We start from the raw sequence: 24,271 nt of genomic DNA on the forward strand, positions 1-24,271 counted from the left end.
CCCTCAAAGTATATACAGTCATGTCAATTGCTTTACTATTTTTCACCTCTTCCTTCTCACGATTTAAATTGCTTTCATTTTCTCGTCTCATTGCTTTGCTCATGCTTTCAGAATACTGCTCAATAATGATGATGATATCGTATGTAAAGGAAAACAGTGTCGTCCCTCCACTCTCCGTGGTCTACTATTTCACTTGACACCAGATGTGTGGGCTGTTCATACGCCTAGCAGTTCTGTGACACCACCTGTGTGTTCTATAACTTAATTCAGTTCTGACACTACCTACCTAGAGGCAGCATCAGATCCCACAGGTTAAAGGCTCAGTCTCAAAACTGCTCTCTCTCCCTCCAGAGGTCAGTTCCAAGTCTAGGTGGTTAACCTGTGCTTCCCACCAAGTGCCTATAAATTAAATGTCCCCATAACCCTCCTCCTCCTCTGGTGTGATTCGTTTGCTAGAGTGGCTCACAGATCTCAGGAAAACATTTTACTCACTAGATTACCATTTTATTACAAAAGGACACAACTCAGAAACAGATGCCTAAAAGCAAGGACTGTGGAAAGGTCACAAGTTGTCATGCCCTGCACCACTCTCCCAGCACCTCCATGTGGTCACCAACCTGGAATATCTCCAAAGTCCTCCTTCTGGCTTTTTATGGAGGAATCACTACACAAGCATGGTTGATTGATCATTGGCTGTTAGTGACTAAACTCAATCTACAGCTGCCCTCCCTTCCCCAGAGGTCTGGGTGGGAGGGTGGGGGATTTAAAGTTCTAATCCTCTCATCATGTGATTGGTTCCCCTGGCAACAGCCCCCATCTTTAGGGGGATTTCCCAAAGCTACCTCATCAACAGAATGAAGGGACTTCCCTGGTGGTTCAGTGGCTAATACTCCACAATCCCAATGCAAGGGGCTCAGGTTCAATCTACGGTCAGGGAACTAGATCCCACATGCTGCAATTAAGACCTGGCACAGCCAAATAAATATTAAAAAAAAAACAAAAAAAAAACCCCTGTAAGTCAGGTGTGGTTAGAAGGGGCATGTTATAAATAGGAAAAGCTTCCTTTCACCTTCACGGCTCTGGAACTATTTCAAGAACTGAGGACTGAGAGACCAAATATTGTAACAAAAGATGCTCCCATCACTCTCATGCTTAGGAAATTCCAAGGTCTTTGGGAGCTCTGCCACATAGGGGTCGGGGGTGGGGGCAGATGAGGACTAAATACATATTACATCACATTGTCACACCTGCCATTCTTATTTTTTACTCATAATGTTTCATCAATAAGGATATCATGCAGCTTTCCTTATTCATTCACTCATTCAATCAATACATATTAAATGCCAAATAGTATACTGGATGCTGGGGATACAACAGTGAAAAAGTCTAGACTGCCTCTTCAGAGCTTAGATTTGAAGGGAGAGGAAGCCCAAAATACAAGTGGTAAGGGAAGACCTCTCCAGGGAGTGATATTTTAGCTTAGATCTAAAAACAGAAAGAGCTGTGTACAGAAAAGAGCAACCAATACATTCCTGTCACCACAATGGATTTGATTAGTTTCTTAATGATGGGTATTTGTCTCCAATCCTTTCTTAAAAAAGAATTAAATGTCCTTATGCATACTTCTTTGCACATGTGTTAAGTAAAATAAATTCCTAGAATGTATGCTAGGTCAACACATACATGCATTTTTTAATTTGATGGATTCTACCCAATGGCCCTCTGAAAATGTTTCTGGTAATTAACTTCCACTCCTACCAGTAAACGTGCCAATGTGATAGATGAAAACTGGCATCTCGCTGTAGTTTTAATTTCTATTCCTCTTATTATGAGTGAAGTTGAACATCTTTCACAAGTTGACAAGCATTTGTATTTCCTTTTCTGTGAAGTCTTTGTGGTCCCTGTCCATTTTTCTGGGGTCTTTTCTACTGGGGTCTACTACTGAACAGTAGTAGCATTTTCACTCACCTTCTCCCATTCAGTCTCCGATCAACGTATGTATGAAACAAGTGGCGACTATGAAGACAGTAAGGGAAGAGTCCTAGCCAGGAGTAGGGGAGAGACTTGAGACAGGAGAGAAAGCCTGAGTTCTCCTAAGGACGGAAGCATGTGGAGCCAAAGGGCCAAGGCAGGAAAAGTCACAGAGTAGGAATCTGAGCTACAGGTTATTTCTTCTTCCTCTGCAACCACAGAGTAAATCCAAGAGTAGACATGGGGAGACCAGTTAGGAGGTTACTACAATAATTAATTGACAGTAAGTAACAGTCTTCCCAGATGGCCTAGTGGTAAAGAATCTGCTGGCCAATGCAGGAGACATAAGAGACCCAGGTTCGATCCCTGGGTCGGGAAGATTCCCTGGAGGAAGGCATGGCAACCCACTCCGGTATTCTTGCCTGGAGAATCCCATGGTCAGAGGAGCCTGGCGGGCTATAGTCCATGGGGTTGCACAGAGTCGGACATGACTGAAGTGACTTTAGGACACACACACAGAAATAAGAGTCTGGAAAAAGGTGGTGGTGACAGAGAAGCAGAAGAATCCATGATACACTGTGTAAAATGAGACAGGGCTTGTTGATGGACTGGAAATGGGACAGCAAGGAAAGGGAAGAAAATTTAGAATGACTACTAGATTACCAGCTTGAATAAAGATGGTGGATATTTACAACAGCCATTAAAAAGGGAAACTGGGAGGTCTTCCATTTTGGAAATGTCAAATTTGAGACGTAAAAAGTCAAGCAGAAATATCTGCATGAATGAAATGACAATCTGGAAGTTAGAGCAAAGGTTTGAACTGGAAGTAAAAACTGGGAACACATCAACATAAACACACACACAGGAACTAATAAGATTCCAACAAGTGAGCACAAAGCAAGGAGGAGTTCAGGACAGGGTTCTGCAGAAATGAAACATTCAGAGGTCAAGCAGAAAAGCTGGTGAGAAAAGCCTCAAGACAAGAAATGAGTCGCAAGGGAAGACAGAATAGCAGTGTCTCAGAATCCAAAACTGTTTCAATAAGAATGGAGTGGTTGATTGTGTTGAATGCTGCTTGGAGGCTGCACACATGGATTTGGCAATAAGAAAGCAGTGGGTGGCCTTTGAAAATTTAGGGTAGAAGCCCAATGATACTGTGTTGAAGAGTAAATGGGAGATAACAAATTGGGAACAGTATACAGACCATTATTTCAAGAATTTTGGCTATGAAGTGAGTGGGGAAGTGGGTCAGAGCAATATTTTAAAGACGAGATGCTGGAATATGTTTGTAAGGCAATGACTGAGGAGAAAGGATAACATTCAGAAACCTGTAGATAAAGACTCCAGAGGACAAATGGCAGGACTGAGTTTGAAAGAAAGAGAAATAAAACCTTCATTTCAGGATAAGGAGTAGAAAGTGGATACAAAACTGTATCTGAGGATTTGGTAGTATGAAGCTCTATCCTTATTTTTGAAGGGCATTTTTAAAAATAGAAATGGATATTGAACACTAAGGTGTTTCAAAAATATCCACAAATTATATATAACACTCTTTTCTTCTTCTTCACGATTAACCCCCCTCCTGAGTTGGGGCCAGACTTAATAAATGAGTGGTTTTTAACAAAAGGAATATTATTAGGTGGGCGTAATGGTTCAGCCCCGTGGCTTCCTCTTTGCTCTCCCTCGGATGACTTGTCCTGGTGAAAGTGAGCACTCACGTTGCAAGGACATTCAAGCTTTTTACGGAGGCCTTGGCCCTTCCAACTCTACTTGGCATAGAGTTGCGGCCTCCTGACCACAGCTGTCAGCGGTCCACCTTGGAACTGGATCTCTCAGCCCCAGTTCAGCCTTCGGATAAATGCACTCCAATCACCATCTTCACTACAACCTCTTGAAACCAGGAAGGAGAACCACTCAGATAAGCCACTCCAGAATTTCTGACTCACATAATAAATGGGATAATAAATGTGGTATTAAGTCATTAAGTTTTGGAACAATCTCCTCTGCAGCAATGGATAACTAATACATCCATTTTAAAAAATGCTTTATGCATCTATATTTCTGTATGACTTGCTAGCATTTAATGTTTTGCAGGAATATGCATAAGAGTAATTCCTGGATTCTTCCTTTCTTTTTTGGTATCATTGTCATGCTGGTTTTGAAGAGAAAAGAATTGGGAAGCTTTATGGAACATTAGAACTCCTCACTGGAAAGCTTGAAAGAATTCTCCTTGACCTGGGAGCGAAGAGCCTCCAGCTGGGCCTTCACAGAATGCCTCACCTACATAGGGCCCCCTCACCTAAGGTCACACCCTTCCTGGGGCACCTACATCCCAGGACTGAGCAGAGAGAGCACAAAGGCCTGGCCACCTCACCCATCGTGGGACAACTGTGAAGGGCCACTTAAGCCCCAGTGCTCCTGGCACTGCCAACCTGCTCCAGAGCTTGACTCCTGCTTCTGTCCAAATTTGCTTTCTTGTATTCCCTTCCACAGCTGTAAGTTTGAAATGTACTCCCTTAGAAACATCCTGCCCATTCAGCTTGGGCTCAGAGAGAGTCCTCTTCCTGGGGACCGGTTTGTGACAGTTAAGCAATTCTATCTTGGGGCAGGGGGCGGGTGGGGGGTGGTGGTGGAGACACCAGGAATGTAAGACAAGGAGGAGAGGAAGATCCAATATTATTTCTATTTAGAAAGTGAAAAAGGGCTACTGCACTTGTATACTCTGCACAGTCCACAGGTACCACAAAAGCTTCCTGGCTAGGACAGCTCATGTCCAAAACAGCTGAGTAAAAGAGGCCACTCCTAATCCTACCAGCTGTGACCTTGGGCCACTCTGACTCTCAGTCTCCTTGTCTGTGACATGAAGGGTAATAGTCTGAATTCATATCTTAAGGAAGTGGTTGAGGAAAAGCACTTTATACATTTTAAAATACTATGCAAACATTAATCAGTACTTTCTACTGCTTTTTGATTCTGAAGAGTTGTAATTAATGACTAACCAATGACAACTCAATCAGAACCCCAAGAGAAAGCGACCCCAGCCCCTAGTAGCCAGTAATTATTATCTCTTTGCTTTCTTCTTTTCCTGTTTTCCTCAACTCAACGACAAGGAGCGACAGTACAAGTGTTTTACAAGCACTGTTGTATATACTGGAGATTTATGGTCCATGCTCTTAAAGAATGGGTAAGCAAAACCCATCATTAAGTTACTTTTTATTTGTGTGTAGGTAGGTGATTTTTACTCTCAGGCTGGGACTCAATTTTTAAAAAAAGGAGAAGAAAGTTTCCATGCTCACCACAGGAAGCCATTGTAAACTTGTGAGCTGGGGTGCTCAACAACCCCCAGGGACTTGCACTGAACTGGCAGCTGCTGAAAAGGCAGGCCCTCCCACCACAGCCCCGACTGCTGGCAGCCTAGCCACCCCATCCTCTGCATGGATTCAAACCTTCTCAGTTTGGGCCCCTTAGTTAAAACTGGTTTCTTCTGTCTCAAAAATCCCATGGCCTGTAGGGTTTCTCCTATGACATGGCTTCTATTCTATGTAAAATTACAATTATTTGGGTCTCTTCTTACCTACTGGGCTGTAAATAATTATTTTATTTTATACTCGAGTTTAGTTGATTAACAATGTTTGTCTCAGTTTCAGGTGGCAGCAAGACACATGTATCTCCTTGGGTCGGGAAGATTCCCTGGAGAAAGGCATGATGACCCACTCCAGTATTCTTGCCTCAAGAATCCAATGGACAGAAAGTCTGGAGGGCTAGAGAGTCTGGAGGGTTGCAGAGTGTCAGACATGACTGAGCAAGTAACACTTTCACTTTTCCTATACATGTATCTATTCATTCTCAGATTCTTTTCCCATTTAGGTTATTACAGAATATTGAGCAACTAAACATCCTTGTGCTATATACAGTAGGTCCTTGTTGGGTTATCTATTTCAACTATAGCAGTGTGAACATATCAATCCCAATTCCTAACTACCCCTCTCCCACATCCTTCCCTGTTGGTAACAAGGGCTGTACCCTTCTGACACCTGTCCTCCAGCTGTTAACTCATCTTTGCCACCACAGATGAGTTAGGGAGCAGACCTAAGCCTCAAAGGAAGGTTTTCAGAGACAATGAGGGATAGTGGAGAGGGGAGAAAGAAGCAAAGCTGGCTTCTTCTCTTTGCTGAGTCTTAGAAGTTCTGGTATCTGGCAGCATGATTTCTGACTTGGTACTTACTATCCTGTGCTGGGACCGGAAGAGGACGACGGAGAGTTTGACCCTGAAAACACTCTTTGTGAATAGTTCCGGCTGGCTTCACTGGCTGGGCCTTTCATTTAGTGATCTGGGGGAGGAGAGACTAAGACCTGCTGTGACCCTTAGGGTTGGAAGAACCTTCAAAGACAAAGAACAGTGTGGGGCCTATGAGAAGGATGACATCAGAGGGAGAGGGATGAAGGCCAAAGAATTCTGAGGCCCTGGCTCTAGGCTGGAGGCAAGCTGGAGTCATCAGGTCTAGAGAGAAACGAGGAGCCAGATAGAGAGAGACTGTGCCCTGTCTGGCCTGGGTGGTTTGCTGCAGCTGTTTATAATAATTATAGCTCACACTGATTGAGCACTCACTCTGGGCCAGGCATCACAATCATGATCTCACTGAAGTTGCCTGGCATCCCAGGTACTGCTCTTTTCTCCTTTTACAAAGGGGAAAACTGAGGCATAGGGAGGTTAAGCAACTTGCTGTTAAGTCACAGACCTGGTAAGTGACTTAACAGGGTGTGGCTGCAGGTGTTTTTACTTGACAGCCTGCTCATGGACACTGTCCTGGTTCTTGTTTGCCGCCCCCCAGGTCCCCATGTGTCCCCCAGAAGCTGAGCCCCGAACACTCTGGGGCTCCCAACAGGATTCACTGGTGAGAGGGTACAGTAGAAGGCTGGAGGGGGTGATGAGGAACAGGAGAGGCCTGGACATTTCTCCCCCTACCCAGGGCTCCACCTTTCACTGTAGTCGCTGGGTGTCCCAACACCCCTGTCTGCTGCTGTGAGAAGTCATTCACTGAAGACTCTTCATTTACTCTTCTGTAGGAAGAAGGGTGCCTTCTTCCTACAGGAAAGCCAACTGCACCACCACCCACGATGGCTCCCACTTGCTTCACACAGATAAGAACTGCAGACATGGGAAGAGTTCGCTCCATACAAATAAAGCAAGTCCCTCTCTGAATATCAAGCAGAACAGCTGGCTACAATGCATCATACTGATCTTACTTGGATTGTGAGTCCAACAAACCAACTGTGAAAAAATTTATCATGAGATAACCGGGGTTGAATACGACCTGGACCTTCAGTGATAACAAATTTTTGCTGATTTTTTTAGGTGTGGTCTTGGCATTGTGTCGATGTTTAGAAGGGTCCTTTAGGGATATATACCCTAAAGTATTTTTAGAAGATTTTCTGAGTTGATGAAGGTAGTGGGAAGAACAGGAAAGGAACAAATCCAGGCTTTTTTCTCCTCTTGACTAAGTCCCTGCAAAGAGCTGGCACAAGAATCACAAGAAATGATGTCTGGAATTTGTTTCAAACTAATGGGGGGAGGGACAAGGGGAGTGACAGATGAGCCAAGACTGGCCCTGCACTGGCGATTGTTATGCTGGTGACAAGGATGGGGTACAGGACTCCATTATCCAATCTCCATTCTCTCCATTTGCTGTTATGTGCTGGAAACTGCTCACCCTAACATGTGCTATAGACTAAACTCACTTCTGAAGGCTCCTAGAGGAAGCAGCTAAAAAAAATGGCAAGCATCCTCCACGCGGCTGAAACTAAGCCATTCAGTGTGACTGCCCACCAGGAGAAGCCAGGTATGAAAACAGCCAGTGTTTCCAAACAGGAGACTCAACACCTGGGACACAAGGGCATGAACTCCAACCTGCAGGCTTTGATTTTAAAAGGAGCTGCTTCTCCCACATGTAATCCCCAGGTGCAAGCTGAGGGCCTGGGAGAGGAGAGAGCACAGGGCAGTTGCGGGGGTGGGAGCAGAGGGACCAGGAGAGGGCAGAGCAGAGGGGAGAGCAGGAGAGATTCATGTGATGCTACATTACTCCAGCAGGCAGGACAGGCAAATTGGCCTTCAACATGCATGATGTTTCTGTATTTTCTTCACAATGGAAAATTTCAAACACACAAAATAAACAGAAAACAATACAGCAAGCCCTCCATGAACCCATCATCCAGTTTCAAAAATTATCAACAATTTCTGCTATTCTTTTTTGGTTTTGTTTTTTGACTGCACCCTGAGGTATGGGATCTTAATCCCCAACCAGGGATTGAGACCAGGAAGAGACGGGATCGAACCCAAGCCCCCTGCGTTGGAAGTGCAGTCTTAACCACTGGGCCACCAGGGAAGTCCCTTACCTGTTGTTCTTATATCACTAACCCCACCACCCCTCCCCTCCACACTACTCAATCATTCTCTCATAGTTTTTAGGTAGGGTATACCTGGCCAGAACTGTATAAACCTTAACTGCACAATTCTGACAAACGCAAGAACCCATTTAACTTGGACCTCAACTGTGAAAGAACATTTAAAGTTCTCAGACACTCCCAGAAAGTTCTCATATTTGTACCCTAGCTTCACCTATTCTAGAACTTAAGCATGAGTTAATTTTGAACTGCACTTATTTGCAAGTTAGTTCTGCATTCATTATTAGTTATTTTTGCAAGTTAGTTTCTCATCCCCAGCAAGGAACTAGACAGGTCAAGCTTTAACTTTAAAACAACACCTGGCAAACCAGGGCTCTAGCCCAGGTCCTGCTGCTCAAGCAGGTAACTTTGGCTAAGTCTATGAGCTCTTTTGGGCTTTAAATTCAGAAGGATAGTTTTCAACCAGGCACCGCCCCCACCCACCCCCCTCCTCCTTCCATTCCTACATTGCTGGGCATCAAAAAGCCCTGAGGCAGTAAAACCATGGCTAAGATCAAGATGGGGTGGCAGAAGAATCATGTGGAAGTCTGAGAAACTGCAGACCCATCCCAAGCCCCATCTGAGAGGTTCTGATTCAGCCAGTCTCAGGTGGGCCATGAAATTTACATTGTATCAAGCAACCAGGTAATTGACACAGTCACTGGGATGAGAAACCCAGCTCTAAAGTAAGGCTGCTGCTGCTGCTGCTAAGTCACTCAGTCTAAGCAGCTCTTTTTTCAGATGAGCTTAAGGGTTCTGCCTCCTCAACAAGCCCAAGGCCTCCTGCAAGACCTCGCAGTCATCCACCATTTCCTCCATATGTCAGGGGTTTCCTGGGAGTTCAACATTCCCCAGCTCTGGAGCAATGAGAGCAAATCACTTGCTGAATATCTATTACTATGCTAAAACCTGCACTTGCCCTTTAACATACAGTATGATTTAATGCTCAAGGAACTTTTCTGGAAAGAAGTTAATATTCTTTTACAATTTGGACACCAAGCCTCATGGAGGTTGCCCAGGAAGAGATGGAGCTGGGTTGGGGTGATGACTGGTTTTACATGTCAGTGTGGCCAAGCTACAGGATCCAGAATTCCATCAGATGCTAACCTAGTGTTGCTGTGAAGGTACTGAGGTACTGTGCAGATGTGGGTAACAATGGCCCCCAACTAGGTGACTGAGTGAAAGAGAGTGTCTTTGATAATCCAAGTGGGCCTCATCCAATCAACTGAAAGTCTTTCAGGACAAAATGGAACAAAACTAAAGTCTCCCTGGGGAAGAAATTTTGCCTCAAACCTGCATCAGGAAACATGGGTTTGATCCCTGGGTTGGGAAGATCGCCTGGAAGAGGACATGGTAACCCACTCCAGTATTCTTGCCTGAAGATCCCATGGACAGAGGAGCCTGGAGGGCTACAGTCCATGGGTCATGAAGAGTTGGTCACGACTGGAGCTACTTAGCACGCACACACACACACCCACAAAAGGCACACACACACACATCACAAAAGGCACACACACACAATCACAAAAGGCCATGCCTTCCTTGCCTCTACAACACTGACCATGATCTGCCAACCACCACCTGCAACTCAACCAAAAACCACCCAGGTGTGTACCGGAGCCTCAGCCTGCTTCAGCTGCCCAGAAGTGTATTTGAATATTACTGTACATCTTTAATTAGATTTTGAGAATAAACTATTTATATCGAAAGGCTACCACAAATGCAAGAAGCTTGTTTTTATGTTTCAATTTTTTAGTGGGTGTTGGAGGGGGCAGCATAGTCTACCTCAGCACTTAAGAACAGTAACCTGTCTATTCTGGGCAAGATCATACTTTAGGCAATCCTGAGTTTCACCACCTGATTAATTATATGCCAACCTGAAAGTCTACTTTCCACTGCCCCATCCACTCAAATCAGCATTAAGCAGTCAAATAGCCCATCAAGACTTCGTATATTTCGTATATCTGTAGTTGGGACTCTGGCCTGGAAGGTCTCAAGACATGTGAGCTCTCAGCACCTGAGAAGCTCTGCAGAGTCAACGTGGAGGATGAATGAGGAGCTCAACACACGCTGATTGAACGGGCTTCTGCTCCTAATCCTGTCCCTGGGTGCCACTTGCACATTAGAGTGAAGACCCAGTTTCCACACTTAAGGCACTACAGTTCAAAGTAGAGAACGCAAGTCCCATAGAAGAAATGTCACAAAATGCAGTAGGGCACAAAGGAAAGAACAGGAAATGCTTGAGGTAACAGCAAAAGACTTGAAAGAAATGAAAGGATGCATTCTGGGCAAAGGTAACCGAGTCAAAGGCAGGAAAGAACCGGCTATTTGGGGAAGAGGAAGGGAGAAAGTCAAAGTAGCCAAGTAGGCTACAGGGGTGGGCCAGCTGGAGAGATGAACTCAGAACAGGGAGCTGCATCAGATGGGGAGCCTTGAATAACAAAACAGCAAACTGGCAGGCAATGAGGAGCCCTGGGGGACTTCCCAGATGAAAACGGGAAAAGAACAAGGCATGCGCTGGAGACCTGTATGTGGCAACAAAGCACAGAGGACTAAGTTAGGAAGGGGCACTGGAGCACCTCCAGCCCCCACTGAGTTAACAGCAGCTGCTAACATGGAGGGCTTACCAAGTGCCAACCCCAAAGAACGCATGTGATCTCTTTAATCTTCCTGAAGGGACTCTTACCAACCCATTTCACAGATAAGGGAACCAAGGAACAGGGAGGTTAACAAGTGTGTTCCGGATCATATAACCAGTCAGCAGTGAGGCTCCAGGGCCAGCACACTGACCACGAGAGCAGCCTGCCTGAGTCGCCCACAGGGGCAGGCCTGGGCCCTGCGCTCCAATTCCGGGTGGAGCTGAGAAGCAGGGTGAGCGAAGGGGAGACTCACACACTGTAGAGATGATGTCTCTGTAACCTACCACTTTAGGTCAAAGGCTGACTGGAAGAAGTCTGGGGTTCCTTGGGGTTGTGGCACAACAAGCCAGCCAAAAACCAGCTTTGCTCAAGAACTTACACCAAGTCTTGTTGCAAATGGTCCCACACGTAGTCCAGCTGCTTCTAGACACCGTGGACTTTCAACAACTGGTACCTCGTTGGTAACCAAGTGGAACACCCCCAAGAGTTCCCAGAAATGGGAGATGGTGACCGCATAACGGATTGAACTGAGTCCGTCAAAACTGATGTGCTCGAAGTCATAACCCTCAGTACCCCAGAATGTGACCTTATTTGGAAACTGAGCCATTGCTGATGCAATTGGTTAGGATGAGAAGGTGGGCCCCTAATCCTATATGACTGGTATACAGAGGGAATACAGTACTTTATACTTTCCTATAAAGAGGTAAATCTGGCTACAGGCATGCGTACAGGGACAACGCCATGTGAAGAAGGCAGAGACTGGGCTGATGCAGTAAAAAGCAAGGGCTGCCGAAGACTCAGCAAATGACCAGAAACCAGGAGCGAGGCCTGGAACCTCTCCCTCACAACCTTCAGCCTCACCGTCACAGCCTGGAACCTCAGAACTGCTGAGACCCTCTCTCCACCTTTTTCCCTCCAGAACTGTGAGACAGTAAATTTCTGTTAAGTCTCCTGGTTCATGTTACTTTGTCGCAGCAGCCCTAGGATACTAATGGGCTTCCCAGGTGGCTCAGGGGCAAAGAATCCCTCTGCCAATGCAGGAGACGTGGGCTCAATCCCTGGGTCAGGAAGATCCCCTGAAGAAGGAAATGGCAACCCACTCCAGTATTCTAGGAAATCCCATGGACATAGGGGCCTGGCAGGCTTCAGTCCATAGGGCAGCAAAGAGTCGGACACGACTGAGGAACTAAACAGCAACAACACTAATACAGTGACCCATGCTATTCCTTCCCAGAAGATCACAGGTGCATCTTCACTGCATATTTTAGTAAGTAAAAAGTCTACTGTGAAACGCTGTACTGCAATGCATATCATTCCACAAAAGACTATTTCTGTATCATGGTTGTAAGTTGAAAACAGGCAAGTGTTTGAAATTTCATCTATCTCTAACTGCCCAGGCATCAGGGACTATCTTTGATTTTGAAACAGAAACCAACTTTCATTTTAACAATCAAGGACCTGCTTTCTCTTCCATTTATGTACTCTTAGAAGCAAATATTGACTGTATCAGATTCTTCCTGTGACCTGAAGAAACCAACTCCAAAGGTCAGAGGTCCTGCTGGACCCCTCAACCCAGCAGAAGGTCCCCATCTGTCCCACGGCATGAAACCGCATCAAGATGACCACAAGCCCTCTCAGTTTTAAAGTGGCAACAGCTCTCTGAAATACGGCTGCTGGCTGTAAGTAGTCACCCCATCTTCAAATATGCTCACACATTCAATTCTGCAACTACCGTTGATTTCTTTGTTTAACCAGTGCATGACTTTGAAGAACATGTGCCTCATAAGTTGTGAGTGAATGGTTGTGGTCAGGAAAGGAAGCTCGTCTGCCCTGGGGAATTCCACATACTGTTTGCAACTAATGATTAGCCTCACTAAGAAATGAAACCAAAGCTGTACTTCTTTTGATAGTTGGAAAATCCCCTACTCCAAAATATTTTTGCACATGTACAAAAACTATGGAAAGTTATACTATAAAACCAGCATCTCCTACAACTCAAATGTAAGCCACCATAATTATCTATAACAAACTTAAGATGTTCTTATATCACAGCACTCCCTCTCTTTGATGTTAACCTTGAGCATTTAAGATGGGACAGGCACAGTTCTAAGCCTATTCCATGGTATGAATGTTTAATTCTCACAACAACCCTCTGCAGTAGGCACCTATATTATTCCTATCGTGCAGGTGAGAATAAAGCACAGATAGATTCAGAAATGGCCCAAGGTCACAGAGCAATGCATGGTGTAACTGGGATCTCAAACCAGGCAGTCTGGCTCAAACCCACCCCACCTCCTTAACAGACAACCAATCAAGCTAGACACAGAGACAAACAAGACAAAATGTTTGAGTGGGGACCGGTTAAGGAGGGTGTGTTGAGGATGGAGGCAAAAGAAGAAAACAATCACATCCCAGGCACTAGGCTGGCACTTCACACATGCTTTTCCCACTTACTGGGCACGGCACCCGAGAGAAGCATTACTCCCCCACTCAACAGATGAGACACTGAGGCCTGAGGGGTTACGGTGGTCCATATGAGGGCACATTATGTGATGCCCCCAAACCCACGTTTGCTGATTGCAAAAACCAGGGCTGTTTGTTTTTTTCAGCCCATTTTCTCCGGAGTCACGGTTTCCAACTGTTAACTTCAGCATTACTGATGGTACAATTTGCTTTTTAAAGTCAATCCAGCAGTGGAGAGCAGTGGTGCTGGGGTCAGGAATGGGGGTAATGCCCATTCCAGCTGCACGCTTGCACAGAAAAGTGCAGTGGAGATGCTTAATGTGCCAGCCTGGGAGTCAGGGGGGCTTGGGGCCTAGATCCACTTCTGGTACTAATTGTGCTGGTTTAGCCAAGCCCCTCAACCTCACTGGATCTCTATTTTCCAAGTATGAATTGCATATAAGGATGCCTGGCCCGTGGACCTCACAAGGGGCATGTAAAAGGTGTTACCAATGCAGGTGAACTGACTGTGAAAACTGTAAGGTGCTCCACAGCTAATTATCGCCAGAATGAACAAAACCAGGTCATCCCAGCAGCCACCACAGGCCCGCAGGTCCACACATGTCAGCTGGGGGAGGTGACACCAGGGTGAACCTCACCCTCTTCCTTAGGAAATCTGGGCTCAGGGCATCCAAGGTCTGGCTCTGCCTAGGTCCCCAGAGCTTTCCCCCATGGCAGCCTTGCTGGTCTAAAGAGCTATCAACCAGGAGAGCCTGGGCAGGGGAGCGAAGTCCTTGAAGAGCAGCCTCCTATGCCTCCAGGTCCTCACACACTTCGCAGGCCGGCTGGCACTGAGCGGTGATGGGGGCAGGGTGCCATCTGGGACAGCATCCAACACTGGGTTTCATCCCTGGGTGGCACGGAATCCGGAAAGGGAGCGGCACAGAACGCTCCACCCCTGCACGGGGAGGGATTCAGGTGAGACCACCCCCCAGGGTGGAGACTGGAGGACCGAGGGGAAAGGACCTACCCACTCCTACCCTCCGTTTATTCGGAGCCCACCGAGGCTCCCCCACCCCCATCCCATTAGTTCCGGTCCCAGGAAGAGGCAGGGATCGGATACATTTAACACTGAATCACCCGGCACTTGGGCACAATGACCCCTCTAGGAGAGGGCGGAGAAGCTCGTCTGGCAACTGCCTACACAAACAGGGCAATTCTGAAGAGCAGCAAACAAACCAGTCTGGCTCCGTTTTGCATAAGATTGCACTCCACAAAAACAACGTCCAAGGAACTCTTGCTGATCAATACCAATTGCTAACACTGAGGTTTAGGCCAATTACAGAGGTCCCTTTGGAGGGAACTTTGGATAAGCCGATTTTTTGGTAATTGCTATGCTGTGTCTGCAGACACCAACTCGCCGTTGGGAGCACCAGACACTTCAGTCAACAGATTCTGGTGAACTTTGTTTTAAAAGGAAGTTAAACTGAAAGGTTTGAACCTACGAACCAAAGGAAACTTGTTAGTCACTAGGTGACTGTCAGGCTACCCGTGTTCTTTATGCTAAGGGGTTACACAAGTTCTGGGGGGAGGTGTGAAGAATCGTTAAGTACGAGCAGACCGGTCTGTCTGCGGGCCTCGGAGTGGACACTGACCACAGCCCCTCAATCCAGAGAAGCATTAAAAAACGAACTGCAATGGGTACAAATCCGAAGGAGGTGAGCACATTGGGCCGGGAGCGCGGTTAAGAGAAACGTGTATCCTCCCGGATACACGGTCCAAGGCCGCCTTCGGTTCCGGAAAAAGATACGTCATTTTACACGAGGTACTAAACGAACACAATGGGCCAGAAAATTTCCAGCATACTGTCCGCCCTCTCCACCCCCGAACTACTGCTCTTGATGGCCGTCAAACATAGGACAGGTGTTCTTTATAACCTAACTGATGACTTCCTACTTGGTTCCTAAGAGCCATAGCGACAGCACTAAGCCTTCTTCGGTCGAATTCACAAAAAGGAGAGGCTCACAGTTTTCCGCAAACCTGCAAACCCCACCCGCCCGGGGGCGACGGGTGGAGGTGCGCAGGCGTGCCGCCCCCCCTACCCCCGCCCGCCACAACCAGGGCTCCCGGCCAGGTCCCCCAGCACCCGCTCGCGTGCCGCTCTCCTGTTACCTCGCTCGCGTGTCCGCCGGCGTCCGACACTTGAGCCGTCGGTTCCGCGGGTGCCTTCTCCTCCTCCTCGGCGACCAACGGGCTACTCTGAACCGCTCGCGGACCCCCGCCGCCAGCCGGCGCAGCCTGGCTAACGCCGTCCACGCCTGCACCCACTCCCCCGGCAGACGAGGCGGCTGCGGTGCCGAGCAGCGCGTGCGCCCCGTCGGCGTCGCCTGCAGCCACACTGTGCACCAGCCACGCGTCCACTCGGATGCTGGGGATAAAGGGGACCCCCAGCGCGCGCACCTCCCGGAGCAGCCGGCCCTCTGGCGGCGCCGCGGGGTCCCGCTCCCAGCACTTGGGGTGCAGCAGTTCGGCGCGCCCCCACCCTCCCGAGGCCGGGAAAGGACTGAGCGCAGAGATGTGGCTCGTCTGGCCGTTCCGGAGCAGCAGCTCATCTCCAAGCAGAGTGCGCGGCGGGAACAGCAGGTAGAGGTCTAGGTCCAGGTCCAGGCGGAGCTCCGCCAAGCTCAGCAGGATGGTGAGGTGAAGAAGGCTGCCGCCGTCCGACCACCACGGCTTCAAGTACTTCATCCCCCGCCGCGCGCCCGAGGACGCCCAGGCGGGCGCCCGCGGATCCCTGCGCTCAGGCCGCGCGGCTCTGGCACGTGCGGGCCCCGCGCGCCGCCGGCACCTGTCCGGAAGAGACAGAGCGGCGAAACAATGGACCTGGACGCGCAGCGGGGTACAAAGGAGGTTCCACCGCAGCCGGCCGGGTACCTGCGGCTGTGGAGTGGCGGAGGAGGAGCCACCTGCGGCCGGAGATCGCCCTCTCGGGCTGCCTCGCAGCTCCGAGCTGTAGCCAAGCTCCGCCCCGGGCCGCGGGCGCCGCCGCCGGGGACACGCCCATGGCAGCCCAGGGCCGGCGCCCGTGGGAGGGGCCCGCGCGGGGCGGGGCCCCCGCGCTCAAAGGCTCTTTATGCCCGGGGAACGCAAAGCTTCCTGGGAGCAGAAGTAGTTCTGGGCGCGAAGTGGCCTTCAACCCTGTGGTGGTCGGCTGAGCGGCTATGGCTGAAACCGCGAGGTGGGAGTAGGGGGTCCAGGGTAAAGGTGGGTAGGAAGGGACAGGATGTATAGACTGAGGTGGGGGGGAGCGGGAAGTTGGGGCACTGGGCGGCATGCAGAGGGCTTCCACCCACGTGAATACACTGAGCTGGCCCAGTAGGTTCAGATCCCAGCACCACTACCAGTCGTGTGACCTTGAAAGGTTACTTCTCTGTGCCTCAGTTTTCTTATCTGTAAAATGGGGATAAAAGTACTGTTCAATAGGCTGTGGGGAGATCAGGCGATGTATTGTAAAGCCGAGAGTTTGACATATAGATTCCAAAGTTGCCATAAAGATCAAACAGAACTGTTATCTGTTCCCTCCCGCTTCCCCCGGCTTGCCCTGCCAGAGGCTAGGCCTTCCCTCACCATCTCCTTTGCTCCTTAAGTGAGAGTTAAGAGCGCTAGTGCTCCATCCTTACTCTGTATGCATCCAAATCCCCCTCTACTGCTTACTAGCTTGGACCTTGCACACATTGGTCACTCTCAGTACCTGTTTCCTCACTGTGAAGTGGGACTAATGAGAGCACGCCTCGGGATACGTGTTGTGACCCCTAAATGAGGTGTGTATACCACCAGCCACAGCACTGGGTAGATAGGAAGTGGCCTCTGAGTGTTACCCATCATTTGTATTACCCATTTTCCGAGGCTTAACCCAAAGATATATCCGTTGAATTTTCACTATTTGGAATTCTCTTCCCCCATCTGTTCTCCCACAATGATTTCTCTGTATGCCAACATTGCAACACTTGGCACATTTCACTTTGCACTGTAGTTGAAATTGACCTGATTTGTCCATTATACATTCTTGAGGGCAAAAAAAAAACAAACAAACCTGTTTGGCTTACCTTTGTGCTCAGCACTGGGCCTTACCATTGTAAGTTTTGCTAACTCACTCCCTTCCTGGGGAGGGGGGGAGGGAGGGATAGAGTGGGCATACCCAGCTGAGGGTTGGCAGTTGTGTAAGAAATTGAGCAAGACTTGCTTTTAAAGGTTCTTTCCTCCACCTGGTTTTCTCCTCTGTCTTGGGGCTAATGTAATGAGAACTCCACATCAGATGCCAGTTTGCTCTATGAGAACTAGGGGAGCAGAAGCAGACTTCTGAAAAGTTGGCTTCTACTTTAAGCCCTGGAGAGTGGGTTATCAGGTGTGAAAAGGCTGGAAGAGAGATGCTCTGCCAGGTTAGTGAGATTTGGGACACTTAGTCCCTGGACAGGGATTCAGGTTCTGGGCTTAACACTGCTGAATTCAGACATCTAGCTCAGTGTTTTCTGAGGACCCACTGAACTGCCTGATGTTGTGAAGGATAGGAAATGAAGTACTTTTGCTCTGTAAGTTAATGGTCTCATTGGGGAGTGAAAGAATGTTCTCAAATGCCTAAATATTTTAGAGATGTAAGTGACCATAAAGTAAGTACCGTAAACCAGGTGAGAACAGAGGTAGTACCTTCTTCAAGGTAGTATGTCCCAGAAACTTGCAGTCAGTACTCAAAACATATTTTTTTTCAGTTGAATTGAATCTTTTACACTTGAGATGTGTTTTGAAGGATCCCAATAGATGAACAACAGGAAGGACTTTCAAACTTTCTGATATAGTTGGGGAAGGGGCTGACTCCTCACCTTTAAAATGTGAGCTGATAATCATAGTATCTGTCAGACTTGTTCAGTCACTAAGTTGTATCTGAATCTTTGAGACCCCACGGACCTCAGCACATCAGGCTCCTCTGTTCTTTACTCTCTTCCAGAGTTTGCTCAGATTCGTGTCCATTGAGTTGGTGATGCTATTAACCATCTCATCCTCTGCTGCCCCTTCTTTTGCCTTCATCTTTCCCAGCATTTGGGTCTTTTCCAGTGAGTTGACTCTTCAAATCAGGTAGCCAAAATATTGGACTTTCAGCTTCAGCATCAGTCCTTCCAATGAATATTCAGGGTTAATTTCCTTTAGGATTGACTGATTTGATCTCATGGTCCAAGGGACACTCAAGAGTCTTCTCTAGCACCACAATTCAAAAGCATTAATTCTTCAGCACTCGGCCTTCTTTATGGTCCAGTTCTCACATCCTTACATGATTATTGAAAAAACCATAGCTTTGACTATATGGACCTTTGTTGGCAAAGTGATATCTCTACTTCTTAATACACTGTCTAGGTTTGTCATAGCTTTCCTTCCAAGGATCAAGGGTCTTTTAATTTCATGGCTGCAGTCACTGTCTGCAGTGATTTTGGAGCCAAAGAAAATAAAATCTGTCACTGCTTCCACTTTTTCCCCTTCTATTTGCTATAAAGTGATGGGACCAGATGCCATGATCTTAGTTTTTTTAATGTTGAGTCAGACCGTGCAATTCAAATCTGTGGCTTACAGACTGGTGAGAATGCAGGCACAGAAAGGACCTTGAAGCCAAATATTAAACAGGGGACTCATAATCAATCCTACATGCCTTTGACCTTCAACATAACAAAAGATCCCATTTTTAGGAAGTCAGAGAGAGTGGAGAATGGGTTTGTTTGTTTTTCAGGGTTTTTTTAAATTTTTTTTCTAGAATCCCTCTTCCCAGGAATAGCCAAATGAAAAGTATGAATCGCTGACTTGAAAAGCCATCTGTGTTTATTCAGATCCTTAAACCAGTGCCACTCAAAGGATGGTCTATAACTGAGATTAGTCCATAAACTATTTGTTTCTGGTCCAGATGAGGTAAGTAATAGAATTGAATGTTTAGAAATGTTTACAGTCTTTTGACATTGTTGTAACAACCAAGCCATGATCAATAGGTTCGCTTTTCTATACTGTAGTTGTTTAATTTTTCTAGAAATGAATTTTTTTACTGTACAAAAGTACTGACCTATAACAGGGGAAAGAAAGCTGATCTATCACCAGGATTAGTTTGATAAGCACTGCTTTAAATGCATTCTTGTGAGGCAGACAGGTTCTGAAATGACTTCCTGTCCTCAGCTGTGGGCTGATCCTGGTTACTTGCTTCTGACAAATAGAGTATGGCCAAAGTGATGCAATGTCATTTCCAAGATTAGGTTATAAAAAGACTGTGTCTTATATCTTGCTTACTATCCTAGTCTGTTTGGGCTGCTATAACAAGAACTGGGTAACTTATAAGCAGCAGAAGTTTATTGCTTGCAGTTCTGGAAGCTGAAAGTACAAGGTCAAGGTGCCAGCATGGTTAGTCTGGTGAGAGGCCTCGTCTGGGTTGCAGACAGCTAGCTTCTTGTATCTTCACAGAGTGGAAGGGACAAGGGAGGCTTTTAAAAAGCCCTTTCTCAGTGGCTTTTTAAAAATTAATTTATTTTTGGCTGTGCTGGGTCTTCCTTTCTTTGTGGTCTCTTCTCTGGTTGTGGCGATTGGGGGTTCCTTTTCGTTTCTCATTGCGGTGCCTTCTCTTGTTGCAGAGCATGGGCCCGAGGGCTCTCGGGCTTCAGTAGTTGTGGCTTGGCGGCTTAGTAGTTGCAGTTCCCTGGGGCTCGAGCACAGGTTCAGTAGTTATGATGTGCGGGCTTAGTTGCCCTGTGGCATGTGGGATTTTCCCAGGCCAGGGATCTAACCGCATTGGCAAAAGAACTCATTACCACTGAACCACCAAGGAAACCCCTCAACATCTTCCTTAAGGGGGCTCATCACCTAATCACCTTCCAAAGGCCCCACTTTCGAATACCATCACCTTAGCGGCTAGGTGTCAACACATGGATTTGGGCGGAACACAAGCATTCAGACCACAGCACTTACCTTCTCTGTGCATCTCTTGCTCTCTCTCTTGGAGAGTAGCCCTATATAGAAGCTCATGTGGCTGTGCAGAATTGATTGCTAGTGGGAAGCTGCTGTGTAACACAGGGGAGCCCAGCCTGATGTTCTCTGACGACCTAGAGGGGTATGATGGAAGGGGTTAGGGAGGCTCAAGACAGAGGGGTTATATATATAATAATTGCTGATTTGTGTCGTTGTGAGGTGGAAACCAACTCAACATTGTAAAACAAGTATCCTCCTATTAAGAAATTTAAAAAAAAGAAGAAGCTAACATGGAAAGGCACTGGTATCTTCAGCCAACAGCCAGTGAAGACCCGAGGCCTGCCACAGCCACTTGAACAAGCTTAAAGCAGGTCTTTCCATGCTTGAGGTTTGAGATGATGATAGCCCTAGCCAACTCCTTGATCACAGCGTTGTGAAAGATCCCCAAGTCTAAAGATGTAAGCTGCACATAGATTCTGACTCAGAAATGACTCTAAGATAATAAATATTGTTTCAAGCCACTCAATTGTGGGGTAATTTGTTACATAGTCTCATTAACTAACACAATCTGTGTCAGAAGAGAACATCAGACAAGTGGAAGGAAAATCTAAAAATGCAACTGCAACTGTGTAGTATGGTTAGTGAAATATGCCATGAATAATTAATGACTGTGAATTAATAACATTACAGTAGTACATTCTGAGCCCTTCATGCAATAATCTGGCTTACTCCTATAAATATAAGATTACAACTTGACATGAAAGAGATCACTGAAAGATTTCTGGTGTGAGGTGAACACAAGTATTTTTTCTCATGGCAATTTCTTTATCCAAAATTAGTAGGAAAGAGAACTGGTCAAAACCTTGTATCCTTCTTTTAGAAAATTTCTGCTCATATGAGCCACAAGAAATATAAATTCGTGGTAAAAATTCCAGGGTTAAGAAAAACAATTTCCAGGATTAATAGCATATTTAAAATCTAAGATATAAATTAAGATATAAATCATATTATCTAGGAGGAATTAGATAGCTATTCTATTAAGCTCTTAAGATAGCTATTAAGTATAGCTAGCTTCGTAACAGGCATAGTCACAGGAATTTAAATGAGTCTGCAATAGTTGAGACATTTTGCCAAAGGCTTCTGCAAAATACGTTCATGAATGACCTGATTTGCAGTCTAATATCTACCAGTCTTGATGAATCAATGATACTTCATGAAGAGGAACTTTATTCTTGCTCTCTTGTTAGTCTATAATCTTCTGAAAGTTGCTTTGGACATTGGGATGGTGATGATCACCATCTGTGAGCCATGGGCACACACGGCTTTCATTAGAGGAGCTGCGATGGACTGAACCCCGCTCTTCTGGGATCTTTCCAGGCAGGAGCTCATTTACTCCTCACAGCAACTCTATGAAGTAGGCACTACCTCCATTTTGTATGGTCTAGACAAGGAACCTGAGTTTCAGGGTCGTGACCATGGACATGCCCTTGGTCAATGCTAGAGTGAGAATTCAAGCTCTCCACTTTCCACCACAGTCCACACTGCCTCTGTGCTGTTCCTTGTTTACTCCTGACTCATCCTCCTCTTCCTGCAGGAGAGGATGCCCTTTCTCAATCACCACGTTCTTCCCACGGCTTCTGAAGGTGTAATATCTGCTCACGTCTTATCTTCTCTGCAAAGTTTCAAGGGAAATGAAGTCCTGTTTTGTCTCTCAGTACATTGCTCTGTCCTTTTTGATCTTTTACACAAAAATAACCAGCCCTGTTTTCACAGCAGCCTGTGTGGTGTGGCTCTTTGGTGATCCCTACACTGTTTTGACTCCTATTCGTCCATGTCAGCCGCAATTACTATCAGCAACACAGTAGGCACCCATTGGTGACAGTCACTGGGATACAAAGTAGGGGAGGACAAGAGCTTACAGTCCTATTAGGGAAGCAGGATGTGAACGGGGCAAAATGCTGCCACTGATCTGGGCACCTAAGTCTCCTCCTGTGAGAAGTACGCTTGTGTAAGGCCAGGCTTATGCCGGAAACTCAACAAGCTAAGTAGCTTTGCTGCTCCCCCACCCCCACACCTTGTCTCTGTATGTGAATTGGAATTCTTAAAAGTCAGGTTAAGGTTCCAGAGTTTGCAGTTGCGGTGTGTGTGTGTGTGTGTGTGTGTGTGTGTGTGTGTGTGTAAAGGGATTGCAGGGACACAAAGGGAATTAGGAAAAGAGGTCTACAAAACACTGGAGTGAGGCCAGCCAGCAGGGAATGAGAAATCTACAACAGTTTGCAATAGAGACACGTGACAGCAAAGGGAAATAGCCAGCCTTGGTCCTGTAGCCAACCTTGGTCCTGTCTATGAATGGTGGATCCCTAAACTATTATGGGCCTGTTCTGCCTAACCAGTCACACAAACCTAGTCAGGGTGGCTAACCACTATCATGAACAACCCCCAGACTCAGTGACCTAACCCAGTGAAAGTTTGCTTTATTTCACAGTCCAGAAAGGGGTTTACAATAGGGAAAGTCTGTGCTCTTTGAGGTCATTTGAGGACACAGGCCCTCTTCTCATTGGCTCTATCCTCCTTTAGGTCCTCAGCCTTCTCTCCATTCAGCTGGCAGATAGAGTGAAGATCAAGCCCGGTTGGGAGGACTTTATGGGCCAAGCCTGGAAGTGGCCCCCATGACTTCCGCTCACATGTCATTGTCCAGAACTCAGCCACATGGCCTCACCTCAGTGCAAAGGAGGCTGGAAGATGGGGCTAATGGTCTTCCCAAGACCAGGGTGGAGAGGGTGGATATCTGTCTTTGGCACATCTGGTGAGCTGCTGCCCCTTGGTCTGATTTTTGTATTCTACTCATTCAGAAACCATTTATTCAGTACTACTGGGCATCTAGTTCTTTTTGACTAAAAATATTATTTTAGCCACTCATAGCGAATTAACATACAAATGTAAAACCAAAATGGTTTGTTCAAAGTAGAGCAGCACTTCATACCGACAGTCTGAGTATTTAGGAAATGCTGCCTGAAACAATATGGTTGGACCTAGACATGATCACACTGAGTGAAGTAAGTCAGACTGAGAAAGACATATTATATGATATCACTTATATGTGGAATCGAAAATGGGACACAGAAGGAGACTATGAAACAGACTCACAGACATGGAGAACAGGCTTGTAGTTGCCAAGGGGAACTTGGCATTGGGAGTTTGGGATTAGTAGATGTAAACTATGGGAACTTAGCATTGGATTGGGAGTTTGGAGTTAGCAGATGCAAACTATTATATATAGAATGGATAAACAATAAGCTCCTACTGTGCAGCATAGGAAACTATATTCAATATCCTGGGATAAACCATAATGGAAAACAATATAAAAAAGAATGTACATATATAACTGAATCACTTTGTTGTATAGCATAAATTAACAAAACATTGTAAATTGACTTTACATCAATAAAACTAATAAGAAAAAAAGAACTGCCTGATCAGATTGATCATAGCCTATGGTACATATGTGGGGAGAGTTTGGGATTCTTCAGTTTAATCCTAACTTGCCCCAAGCAAATCATCTTGGAAAGGGCACCTGTATCTTCTGGACACTGTGCCTCTTGCCTGCACAGTCAGAAATTGAACTGGACAGGTTTTGAAGCTCCCTTCTCATCTTGAGTGTCTCAAAGTCTTGGTGACCAATGATGAGTTATGTTAGATTACAACCAAATTCATGTTCTTACTTAACTATGAGGCTTTCAGTCCGATGACACAACCACACAGCTTTAGAAAATAATTCTTAATACTCT

At 46.5% G+C, this 24,271-nt stretch overlaps 1 protein-coding gene and 1 long non-coding RNA gene across 4 annotated transcripts in view; one reads left to right on the forward strand and one right to left on the reverse strand.

Moving 5' to 3' along the window:
- The window catches only part of NFE2L3 (NFE2 like bZIP transcription factor 3), a 32,442-nt gene extending 15,883 nt beyond the window's left edge, over positions 1-16,559 (reverse strand). Inside the window, exons 1-2 of one of the 2 annotated variants that reach the window (XM_069588139.1) lie at positions 16,428-16,504; positions 15,666-16,341 (exon numbers count right to left, since the gene is read on the reverse strand). In XM_069588139.1, coding sequence (XP_069444240.1) covers positions 15,666-16,241 — 576 coding nt within the window. In that variant the 5' untranslated portion in view covers positions 16,242-16,341; positions 16,428-16,504. Of the gene's footprint in view, positions 1-15,665 lie in introns of both variants that reach the window. The other variant, XM_069588138.1, reaches the window with a different exon arrangement.
- Positions 16,560-16,578: 19 nt separating this feature from the next.
- Positions 16,579-23,904, forward strand: LOC138439399 (uncharacterized). Of its 2 annotated transcripts, none has more exons than XR_011256717.1 (3): positions 16,579-16,731; positions 19,291-19,442; positions 23,061-23,904. It is a non-coding gene; the product is annotated as an uncharacterized lncRNA (long non-coding RNA). The 2 variants fall into 2 exon arrangements; XR_011256716.1 differs by having other exon boundaries at positions 16,592-16,757.
- The last annotated feature ends 367 nt before the right edge of the window (positions 23,905-24,271 follow it).

Source organism: Ovis canadensis, chromosome 4 (genome assembly GCF_042477335.2).
Source record: "Ovis canadensis isolate MfBH-ARS-UI-01 breed Bighorn chromosome 4, ARS-UI_OviCan_v2, whole genome shotgun sequence".
Lineage (NCBI taxonomy): Eukaryota > Metazoa > Chordata > Mammalia > Artiodactyla > Bovidae > Ovis > Ovis canadensis.